The sequence below is a fragment of the Engraulis encrasicolus genome, chromosome 3 (assembly GCF_034702125.1).
Source record: "Engraulis encrasicolus isolate BLACKSEA-1 chromosome 3, IST_EnEncr_1.0, whole genome shotgun sequence".
NCBI classification, from domain to species: domain Eukaryota; kingdom Metazoa; phylum Chordata; class Actinopteri; order Clupeiformes; family Engraulidae; genus Engraulis; species Engraulis encrasicolus.
The window spans coordinates 15,658,730-15,671,229 of record NC_085859.1 but is presented as its reverse complement, the minus strand read 5'-3'; the positions used below and the strand labels follow the sequence as shown (position 1 = coordinate 15,671,229).

The 12,500-nt window shown below is 46.8% G+C and overlaps 1 protein-coding gene across 1 annotated transcript in view; it reads left to right on the top strand.

Annotated features, from left to right (window-relative positions):
• The window catches only part of whrnb (whirlin b), a 181,217-nt gene that overhangs the window by 94,688 nt on the left and 74,029 nt on the right, over positions 1–12,500 (top strand). The window contains exons 4-5 of the mRNA XM_063195915.1: positions 5,898–6,109; positions 12,476–12,500. The exon at positions 12,476–12,500 is cut by the window's right edge and continues 12 nt beyond it. Of these exons, the coding sequence (XP_063051985.1) occupies positions 5,898–6,109; positions 12,476–12,500 (237 nt within the window). The remainder of the gene's footprint in view (positions 1–5,897; positions 6,110–12,475) is intronic.

The following is a 12,500-nucleotide window of genomic DNA, read 5'->3' as shown; positions in this document are numbered from 1 at the left end:
GATAAACCAATTCAGGGCCCACTCTGTCCCTGGGCCCGGGACAACTACCCCCTTTGTCGCTCCCCTGGTGGTGGCTGTCAGGCTCTGCCCATTGGACCACGGAGGAGGTGCCTTTGTCACAAAGCGTTTAGTGGAAGACAGGTGGACGGCTGTCTCCTCCTCCGCTCCCAAGAGTGTGTTACAGTAGCAATGCACACAGTTTATAGGCATTCAGAACACTTAGTAGAGAACAGGGAGAAGGTTTTCCCCTCCCAACAAAATGATTACCATTCCAACACTTCAGGCTTTCAGAACATTTAGTGGAAGTACAAGGAGAAGGCTTTCTCCTCCCAACAAAATGGTTACAGTTTATAGGCATTCAGAATACTTAGTAGAACACAGGGAGAAGGCTTTCCCCTCCCAACAAAATGGTTACCGTTTAGACAGTTTAGGCATTCAGAACATTTAGTAGAAGTACAAGGAGAAGGCTTTCTCCTCCCAACACAATGGTTACAGTTTATAGGCATTCACAATATTTAGTGTAAGACAGGGAGAAGGTTTTCCCCTTCCAACTAAATGGTTACCGTTCAAACACTTCAGGCATTCAGAACATTTAGTGGAAGATTGGGAAGAAAGGCTTTCTCCACCCAACAAAAATGGTTACAGTTCAAGCACTTCAGACATTCAGACCATTTAGTGGAAGATAGGGAGAAGGCTTAGCCTAGCAAGCTAAACCCCTAGAGCAAAAAGCTGTTCAGGGGTCTAGTGCAGTGTTTCCCAACCAGGGGTACGTGTACCACTAGGGGTATGCGAGCACAGTGCAGGGGGTACTTGGAAAGATGTTATTATTATAACAAATGTATGTAGCAGTTACATTAGGACAGAGAAAGCGATATAGAACATGAATTAGGGGGTACTCATGGCACAACTAAGAGGTTTAGGGGCTACGCAAGTGTGGGCAGGATAAACGGTTGTCTGTCAAAATGCCTCTGTACTCAACGCCACGCAATAGGAATGGCGCAAACAAGCAATCATGCCGAATCATCACACTGCAAACTGTGGGGTGTGGGCGGCAATAGTTGTAGGAGATAGTAGCGGGGCAGCTGTTAATTTTCATCCAGATTTATAAACAGCAGGCAGCCAGCTTCAGACTCCCAGTCCCTTCAGCCCAGACCCAGCGAGATCACATACAGCTGAGCTGACGGCTGTTTGCACACATAGAAGTTTGCGCACTCCTTTGGACTTTTTCTTCTTTTTAAGTTATTTTTTCTTTTTATTCATTCACTGGCAAGCATGTGACGTTTCGACCTGTCCGTCTTCCTCAGATTCACGGTCTTCATGCTTGCCAGTGAATGAATGAAAAGAAAAAATGACTCAAAGAGAAGAAAAAGTCCAAAGCAGTGTGCAACTTTTTTTCCACACACAACGTTACTTTTTTGTTCAGCATCAGGGATTGTGCCCAAGTAACTCAGCAAATGTTTGCACACATAACCCACTCAATATCACAACAAAATGTCTACATACATGGGTTAACAGTTCGTGTGTTTGATCCTTAACGTTTAGTGGAAGACAGGTGGACGGCTTTCTCCTCCTCCGCTCCCAAGAGTGTGTTACACTGCCGTGCAATACAAGAACGCAGTAACTCAAAATGGTCGATTTTTTTTTATATCGGAAATGGGTTCTAAACTACCTCATTTGTCTTGTGTCCAAAAATGGTGGTCCAACACCGTCCCGTTTTGGAGAAAACTCATTTTGAAAGTGCAAAAATGACCCAAAAAGGTTAAACAAAAACGCAGTAAGTCGGCGAGTTACTGCTGCACGTTCCAATGGGACTGGTTTGGGAGTAGACAGTAATACAAGCTAAGAACGCAGTAACTCCTGCAGTAACTCCATTTTGTGGCAGTAATACCAGCCAAGAACGCAGTAACTCTGTTTTTGTGGCAAAAAGACACATGAATGTTGGTTTTTTTTTGTTTTTTTTTGTGTGCATTTAATTTCTATCCTAAACAAGCATTACCAGGAAGTGTCACCACCAATTTACCGGCAACACAGTTGTCGCGCCATATGGAAAACTTTGAAGCCTTTTTTCTCAGTTTGCCGTTTTCAGAGTTACTGCGTTCTAAGATTGTAGGGCAGTACAGTAGCAATGCACAGAGTTTATAGGCATTCAGAACACTTAGTAGGAGACATGGAGAAGGCTGTCTCCACCCAACAAAATGGTTACAGTATAGGCATTCAGACAGTAGTAGTGTCAGCAATGATCGATTCGGCGATCTGAATCGATGCGGGGCATGGAGGATCCAGAATCGATCCGGCAAGTTCCAGAATCGATCCGGCAACTTTTTAAAGTTTCGATTACTTCCATGGACATTTCAGGAGCAAATGAATGTTAAATTAAATAAAAGCACTTCAAAACATTACAAGACTGATACAGACTGATACAGAAAACAGCCAATAAATTGTTGCTCAGTATCTGACTACTTGTATTGCCTCATCATGACTGATTAAACATTTGCTTTGCTTTCAGTAGAAATGTAATGCATTGAAATGCATTGTAGAATTGAATCGGATTGGATCCGATCGGATCGGATTGGATTGGATCGGATCGGATCGCATAGAATCGAATCGAATCTACTTGCTACCTCCCGAATCGTGATCGAATCGGATCGTGAGGGCAGTGCCGATCCACACCACTATCAGACAGGGAGAAGGCTTTCCCCTCCCAACAAAGTGATTACTATTCAAATAGTTCAGGCTTTCAGAACATTTAGCGGAAGGCAGGGAGAAAGCTTTCTCCAACCAAAAAATGGTTACAGTTCAAACAGTTTATGCTTCAAGAATATTTAGTAGAAGACAGGCAGAAGGCGTTCCCCTTCCGACAAAATGGTTACAATGGGCCTACCATGCAAATACTTTAGGGATTCAGAACAGTGGAAACCAAATTAAAGTCTTGCCCTTCCCCAAACAAAACGGTTATACTGCCAAGTGTAATGTACCGTGCCATCAGCGTAGACATCCACAGCATGACTCTACCATATAAGCCATTGAGGAGTTCATAGCACAACACATACAGCATAAGGCAGGTAGGCTACAAAAGGTTTGCTCCTGCTCAACAAAATGGTTACCATGACAACTGTCAAGGCATTCATCCAGGTCATGGTAGTCAATGGAGAAAAAGAGGGGATTTATTTTTAGACACGTCACCTGCCATGCCAAAGATAAGTTATGTCCTGATGATGGGAAGATACGGTAGGTAGAGTGCATTATCTCTGAAGCACTAGAGTATGTAATTAGAATAAGCGCTCCATGGAGGATCATTCAAACACCACATGAAGACCTAAGTGAAGTCTTCCCCATCTGTACTGTACTGTACTGTACTGTACTGTACTGTACTGTACTGTACTGTACTGTACTGTACTGTACTGTACTGTACTGTACTTGCATGCAAAAGATGCTGAAAGTTTTGGCCTGACCTGGGCCCAGGCCTGGGAAGAAAGTCATCTGAAAAGCCCCGCACACAACCCAATACATACAAGCTACAATGTACCCAATTCTGGGCTCCCCCTCTCTCCCTGGGCATGGAAAACGGAGCCCTTTGTCCTCCCTCTATCAGCCTCCCTGCTCGCATGTACAGTCTAGCTGCAGGAGGAAGATCCATAAACCTCTTTGTCAAAAGCTGTCTTGAGGCTGAATCGAGTTCATTGTGAAGCCTTTTTAATGCAGTGCAAATGCATGCATGTAGTAGAATGATGATCATTTGGTCATTACCATGACTTGGCTATGGCCCCCACCACCGAGACATAACTCTGTCGAACGGCGTCGTTATCACCAGTGGTGCTGACAGGGCGGCGGGGACAAAAGGGACTGTTGTCCCGGGCCCAGGAAGGGGGGGGGCTGAATTGGGTCCGCATTGCATTGTCTCTATTGGGCTGTGGGGCCCTCTCACACGACTTTGTCCTGGGCCCGGCCAAAGCTGTCGAACGGCAGCGTTATCTCCATTGATTGGGTTCACTCGGATGTCCTCGAGGGGTGTGTGGGTGGGGTAGGGGGTGTGGTGGTGGCGGGGTGTGTGTGTGTGTGTGTGGTTGGGGGGTGGGGTGGGGTACATCACCACTAGCAGCGGCATCGCTAAGTCGCCAAGTGGTCCGCCTTGTATGAATTATGTTTCTCCGCATCGATGTGCAGTCGGTGCATCATTGATAATCACCTTTCAACAGGCTCCGGGTTTAATTATGCCAGACATTGCATTGCGCGCTCCATTGTCCGTGGTCTCTGGTGAAATTAGCCCCTTTTTGTTCACCCGTGATGTCAGCCTCTTGCTGTGATGATGCCAGGCAAACTTCGTCTGCAGCCAGGAGGGCTGGATGGCTGGAGGAATGGAGGAATGGAGGGCGGGTGGGCAGGCTCCAGATCTGGGGAGACAGACTTGGACTGGTAATCTGGTATACAGGGCATTTTCCTGGTGGATCAACTATCAGGGGCCAATGCTTTTGTTTTCTTGTTTGTTTGACAGGCCCACAATGTACATGGGGCGGCCCATCTGTGCATTATTAACATATAGTGGACTGAGCATATCATCGGTGTGTAGTATGGGGGTGTGGATAACATGGTTGGATTGGCCATAATGTATACAGGCAATTTTCCCTGTGAACTGGTGATGATTTTGGTTTGGCCCTCCCCTCAATGTACTGGTATGAGTCCCCGTACCGCTACAGCTGAGCACTCCGAGTCAGATTTAAATATTCATCTTGGTTGTTTTGGTTAAAAATAGCTCGTAATAGACGACTGAAAATGTTGTCACAGGCTTCATTGTCTCTCTCAATGCCTGGTGGAGTGGTCGTGGATGAAAATGCCTGGTCCGTTTTTTTTGTTGCCCTGGCCTAGCTCTCGTTCCAGACACGGGGAGACCTTTATCTGTCAAAGATGTGATGGCTACAGACCTTTTCGGGGGCTGGATACGTTTAGTCCAATCAGGGCTGCTACAACTGTAGAAACGTCATGGTGCCTGATGACGGGAAATAAGACATGGATCATTTGGAATGCAATTTGGTTTATGTCTTTATTTGTTTAAAGCAGTTGTTTTTGTGATTCTGTGTGGGTGTATGTACGTGTGTCTGCGTGTGTGCGTGTGTGTAGGTGTGTGTGTGTGTTTGTGTGTTATGTGTGCGTGTGCGTGTTGGGGTTTGGTTGTTCTTTTTGTTTGTTTGTTTGTTTGTTTGTCTGTGTTTGTATAGACTATGCGCGCTGCGCGTGTTTGTGTGTGTATTTCAAATATTTTCTCATTGTTCCATTCCATATCTATTAAGTCTTCCCATCTTCCTTCATGTCTCCATCTCCTCTCTCTCTCTCTCTCTCTCTCTCTCTCTCTCTCTCTCTCTCTCTCTCTCTCTCTCTCTCTCTCTCTCTGATGTATGTGGGTTGCATTGCATTTCCGTATTCCACTTCATAGTTTGGCTGTCATGGTGCCTTGTGGTTGTGCCAATCACATCAATCAGCATGGGCATCTAAGAAAACCACTAACATAACTCTCTCTCTCTCTCTCTCTCTCTCTCTCTCTCTCTCTCTCTCTCTCTCTCTCTCTCTCTCTCTCTCTCTCTCTCCCTTATTCCTTCTTTCTCCTCTCTCCCTCTGTTTCTCCTCCTCATCCTCCTTCTCTTCATCATCTATCTTTCTCCAGGTAGGGAATCAGCTTGAGGTGGTGAATGCCAGCTGCTTCCGCACAGTACTGCACAACGAGGCAGTGCCGGTCCTGCGCTCCTCCCAACAAACCCACTAAACTCAATCTCTCCCCTCTCTCTCTCTCTCTCTCTCTCTCTCTCTCTCTCTCTCTCTCTCTCTCTCTCTCTATCTCTCTCTCCATCTCTCTCCCCCTCCCTCTCTCTCTCTCTCCCTCCCTCCCTCCCTCCCTCCCTCTCCAGGTAGGAGACCAGCTGCTGGAGGTGAATGGCCGCTGTTTCCGCACGATGCCCCATGACGAGGCGGTGCTGGTGCTGCGCTCCTCCCAGCAGCTGCAGGTGGTGGCCAGGGAGGTGGGACGCCTGCCCCACGCACGCACCATCGTGGACGAGACACGCTGGATACCCAGCGGACAGATCGCAGAGACCTCGGCGGCCGGGTTCAGCATGACTGGGTGAGTAAGGGTGACCGATAGAAATAAAAGATAGGCTATATCACAAACGTAAGTGGATAATCAAATAGTAATAATAAAAAATCTAATGAATAATAAAATCGTATGTGTGGAAAAATGAAATGGGCCACTACTCAAGTAGGCGGTTAAGGGTTACCATTAGATAAAGGATATATCACGAATGTATGTGGCTAATCAAATCTTAGATGTGAAAAAATGGAATGGGCCATGAAGTAAGTAAGTAAGGAAGTAAGTAAGTAAGGGTTACCGTTAGAAAAAGGATATATCACAAACGTAGGTAGCAAATCAAATCTTGTATGTGGGGAAAAAAATGGGCCACTTAGTAAGTAAGTAAGTAAGTAAGAAAGAAAGGGTTAGCAATAGAAAAAAAAGATATATCACAAACGTACGTGGATAATCAAATATTATGTGTGAAAAATAGAATGGGTCGCTAAGAAAGTAAGTAAGGGTTAGCAATAGAGAAAAAAAGGTGGATAATCAAATCTTATGTGTGTGAAAATGAAATGGGCCACTAAGTAAGTAAGGGCTACCAATAGAAAAATGATATATCATAAACTTACATGGCTATGAGGGCTGTAACATTCACCTCCAACTCAACTCACGATTCTGTTCGTATCACAATTTCTGACCTTTGGTTCAATACATCTTAAAATGTATCTTTTCAAATTAAATCATTTGCTTTTTTCACATTTGCTAACATTATTATATATAAAGTAAGGGCTAACACTAGAAAAAAGCCGAGGGTTATATGACAGACTCTTCGCAAAGGGATTAATGTCAGGCAATTTAATTCCAGGATATAATTTAAACTTACCGGGTAGCTCAGTTTCCCTCTAAATAGTACACAGAAAACTGTAGCATTTTCATGTATCACTGTGCCATGGACTTCACTTGGTGAACCTATTACATGTTCTGCTGAGGAGGAGGCTGCAATTGATGCTACAAGGTTGCTTTTACACTACTACATGGTATCCTTGGAGCAGCACAAGCAGCTATTGTACGTGTACTAGTTGGAGCTATATATATATTTGTGTGTGTGTGTGTGTGTGTGTGTGTGTGTGTGTGTGTGTGTGTGTGTGTGTGTGTGTGTGTGTGTGTGTGTGTGTGTGTGTGTGTGTGTGTGTGTGTGTGTTTGTGTGTGTGTGAGTGTGTGTGTGTGTGTGTGTCTGTGTGTCTGTGTGCCTGTATGTATTGGTATCGACCCCTTGCCTTATCGACCCCATTATGAAAAAAAGTTTTACCATACCCCGACGTCTACAAATTTTCAGTCCAGGTGACACCTCATATTTGACGCACTCTTGTGGCCCTCTCAGTGGCGGCGTGAACGGAGCTCAAATGACTTCTGAATGAAGGCCAGGCCGTCCGTCTGATGTACAGTACATGGTGAGGTACTTCATCTCCCCAAAAATAACCCGATGTTATCCCACCTGGATGAACAAATCAACCTCTCTGACATGATATATATGTAATATATTTTGTCCGGAAACTTCTTCCGACTTAAAAAAACAAAAAAAACAAATGAACGCCGCCGGTGATGAGCTGCCAGTCTGTGACCGCTTGCGAGGGGTAGCGTGGACACCAGAGCTGTGACAGCTCTGCCCAGGGCCGCTGACAGCTTTTGCTGGGCCCGGGACAAAATAATTTGATAGGGCCCCTGATCCAATACCTACAATATAATGAGGACCCAATTTTTGGGGCACCTGTCTTCCTGGGCCCGGGACAACTGACCCCTTTTTTAGCTGTACAAATGACTGTACTTGGGCCATACTACAACATATTAGTTAATTACTTAGTAAACTTTCATGAAAAGATCAAATTTGGCAATAGCCAACCCAGTTTCAATGAGCAGCATTGCAGTACCTTTTTTGACCATTTAATGCACAGTGTACCTTTAAGAAGATAGCATTTTTGACTCCACCTCTAGATGATTTGATCGAAACATCAACTAATTGTCCTCCTCCTTCTGCTACTCTCTGAGGCAGACACTTGTGTTTTCCCCCAAAATTAAAGTACTCGCATGAAGGTCACGTGTTTCAAAACAATGAAAAATGAACAACAACAAAAACTGAGTCGCTCCCCCAGCTGTGACTTGGTTCCCATCGTTCACTTCTACAGTAGGAACCGTTCAAAAGAATCGATTCGTTCACAACCGTCACAACACTACTCTCAGTCGTTCCCACTCCTTAATGGAGGTTGCCTGATTGAGAACACTAGGTGGTGTAGTGGCTACAAAGACACCATGCAGGACCGGCTCTAGTCAATATGGGGCCCTAGGCAAACGCCCCCTTTTCTTTCCCTTTTCGTGCCTTTAGAAACCAGCATCTGTAAACACAGTGATCGACCACAGCTGATGCTGTACTATATAATGAATACCCATGAACAATCGTGTCAATGTAAAATGTAATGTCTTATTTGGTTTTTACGGTTTACATTTTGATTCTGAGGGGCTTTCGGCTGCCCCCATCAAATTTGGGGCCCTAGGCGACCTCCTAGTCTGCCTAGATGCCTAGCATCTGTCCTGCCCATATTCAACAACGCGCAACATCAGAGCTCTCTCTCTCTATTTCTCTAACCTACTGTTCCACACTTCATTAAGTTCAGATTGCTTCCCATCCGGACTTTTGAATGGTTTCATGGTGTCACAGGATTACTAGTCTTCACACACACACACTACATACGTATTTACCTCTTTATCTTGCTCCGGTGATTGTAAGTGTGGTTTGTGGATGTGTGGTGGTGTTTGACCAAATCAATTGATAATGACGGCCCCGGGTATGTCACTTACAGTGCTGCAGTGTTGCACTGGTGGGAGGTGAGGTGGGGACTGGAGATGATTTATTTTGTTTTCTCCATACTAAACCTTTCTTTCTGTTTGACTTTCTTGTCATGTTAACCTTCCGAGTCTCCATGTCACTCTCTTTTTATTCGCCCCTGCCACCCCACCTGGTTTTATCTGCTTTTTTTATTCTTCATTCTTTCTTTTTTCTGTTTTTTTTTTCATTTGTCATCATTCACTTTTTACTTATGTCTCTCTAACATTTATTTTCTTCTTCTTTCCTTCCCTTCCTGCCGTCCTTCATTCCTTCCTTCCTTCCAACACCTTATCTTGTCATCCTTCTCATCGTTCATCCTTTCTTTTTTTTGTTATTTTTGTCCTCATTCATCCTTCACCTATGCCTCTCTAACATCTATTTTCTTCTTCCTTCTTTCCTTCCCTTCTTTCCTTCCTTCCGTCATTCATTCATTCATTCATTCATTCATTCATTCATTCATTCTTTCTTTCATTCTTTCACCCATTCATTCTTTCATTCCTTCATTCCTTCATTCTTTCATTCTTTCATTCTTTCATTCCTTCATTCCTTCCTTCAAAAACCCTGTCTTCTCAACTGTCTCTCTCCATCTTCCCCTGTGTATATCACTACTGCACCCCCCCCCCTCCCCCCCCCCCACACACACCATCCCTCCTCCACCGTTACCTCATCCCCCCATCATATCATTTCTTCACCTTAACCTTTACTCCTTGCCACCTCATCTTATCTGCTCCATACATCTTTCTTTCTCCCATAAACCCTTGCTTCTCCCCTCACTACCGCCCTTTCATCTTCCTTTGCTTCAATAATACCTCTCAACACAACGACCACGACCCACCATCTGTCCTCTAATATCACCTCTCCAACCCCTCCACTTCCATCCCCACCTCATCCACGACCCACCATCTCTCATCTAATATCACCTCTCCAACCTCTCCACCTCCACCCCCACCTCATCCCTCCTCCATCTCTCCATCCATATCACATCTCCACCACCACCACCCCCACCTCATCCACGACCCACCATCTCTCCTCCAACTCCACCTCTCCATCCCACCCTCCATCTCATCCCCACTCCATCTCTCCTCCAACTCCACCTCTCCACCCCTCCCCATCTCATCCCCACCCCATCTCTCCTCCAACTCCACCTCTCCACCCCTCCCCATCTCATCCCCACTCCATCTCTCCTCCAACACTACCTCTCCACCCCATCTCATCCCCACCTCATCTCACCTCCATTCCCACCTCTCCAACCCCCACCCCTACCTCACCCCTCACCCCTCCTCCATCTCTCCACCCTTCCCATGTTTCAACACCACTATTCAACTACCACGGCCCACCATCTCCCTGACCATGTACCAATTCTCCATGTCAAACCCCACCTTTAACCCTTCCCATCTCCATACCACCCCCTTCCTCCCTTGTCTCAACACCACTACTTAACCACTGCCTGCCATTTTTCCACCCATACCAATTCTCCATATCACATCCCCACCTTTTACCCTTCCCATCCCCACACCACCCCCTTCCTCCCACGTTTCAACACCACTACTACTTAACCACTGCCTGCCATTTTTCCACTCATCCCAATTCTCCATGTCACATCCCCACCTTTAACCCTTCCCATCCCCACACCACCCCCTTCCTCCCACGTTTCAACACCACTACTTAACCACTGCCTGCCATTTTTCCACTCATCCCAATTCCCCATGTCACATCCCCACCTTCATCCTTCCCATCCCCACACGATCCCTTTTCATCCATCCCTCCTCTCTTGCAATAATACCACTCCTTAACCACTACCCATCGTATACTCACGAACGGCCATCTGGGTACTTGGCTTGTAAATGTGCCTTACTCCCCTTTATGGGTGAAAACAAACCGAACGTCTCATCAACTTCCATGCTACATCGGCTAGCCTAAATGAACACAGTCCATGCTTCAGCCACGGCTGTTTGGCTCTATTATTTGAACAGCCGGCAACGCAACACGTTTTCGGCATGTTACGCATGAACAGCGGTAGTCTTCAGGTCCGTATCTTTCGTTTATTAAACCCCAACATCACCAATTGACTTGCATGGGTTGTTTTCCCCCACAAATGGGCGTAACGCACATGGAAAACGTCACGCCGTTCATGAGTATTTACACACATACCACTTCTCCATGTCACGTCTCCAACTGTGTCTGTACTACATGACACCTGATCTTCCCTGCCCTGTGTATACATTGTCTAATACTTTCTCTCTATACACACATACGTATTCTAATACTCTCTTCTCTCTTCTCCCGTCTTCTTTCTGCTCTCTATCCTCCCTTGCCTCAATATCCCCTACTCACCATATCACCTCCACCCATACCACCTCTCCACCTCATTTCCCATCCCCACACCATCTTAATACCACTACTCACAACCTCTCCTCCACCGATACCACCTCTCCATCTCTCCCCATCCCCACACCACATACCCTACTCCATCCCGCCATCTCTCCTCCCTTACCACACCTCCCACATCATCTCCCCCCCTCCATATCCACTACTCCATTACGGCACCTCTCCCCCTCCCATACCCCATTTCCTCCCATTTCCTCCCACATTATCACCTCCCCCATCTCATATCTCTATCCCACCATCTCTCCTCCCTTTTCCCACATCCTATCTCCTCCCATTTCCCCCGACCTCACCATCACTCCCTTCATATCCACTACTCCATTCCACCACCTCTCTCTTCACACCACCTTCACCCCATCTCCTCCCATCACTCCCTCCATATCCACTACTCCATTCCACCACCTCTCTCTTCTTCACCCCTTCTTCACCCCATCTCCTCCCATTTCCCCCTTCATATCCATACCCCTATCTCTTTTTCCTTATCCCATCCTCCCCCAACCCCCATCCACACTCTCCACCGCACCTCCCATACCATCTCCCCCTCCTTATCCACTACTCCATTCCACCACCTCTCTCTTCCCTAACCCCATCTTCACCCCATCTCCTCCCATTTCCCCCTTCATATCCATACCCCTATCTCTCCTTTCTTATCCCATCCCCCCCAACCCCCATCCACAACTCCACCTCTCCTCCCATCCACACTCTCCACCGCACCTCCCATACCATCTCCCCCTCCATATCCACCTCCCCATCACTCCTCCTCCCTTACCCCATCCCACCCCATCTCCCACCCCATCTCCCCTCCTCCCTTACCCCATCCCACCCCATCTCCTCCCCCATATACATAACTCCATCTCTCCTCCTCCCTTACCCCATCCCACCCCCATCTCCCCTCCTCCCTTACCCCATCCCACCCCCATCTCCCCTCCCTTACCCCATCCCACCCCCATCTCCCCTCCCTTACCCCATCTCCACCCTATCTCCCCCCATCTCCCCCACCACCATCTCCCCCTCCATCTCCCCCCCATCTCCCCTCCCTTTACCCCATCTCCCCCCCATCCCCCCCCCCCCCCCCCCCCATATCCATAACTCCATCTCCCCTCCTCCCTTACCCCATCCCACCCCCATCTCCCCCTGATATCCTCTATAGGCTCCCTGTGGACAGTGGAGTGGGC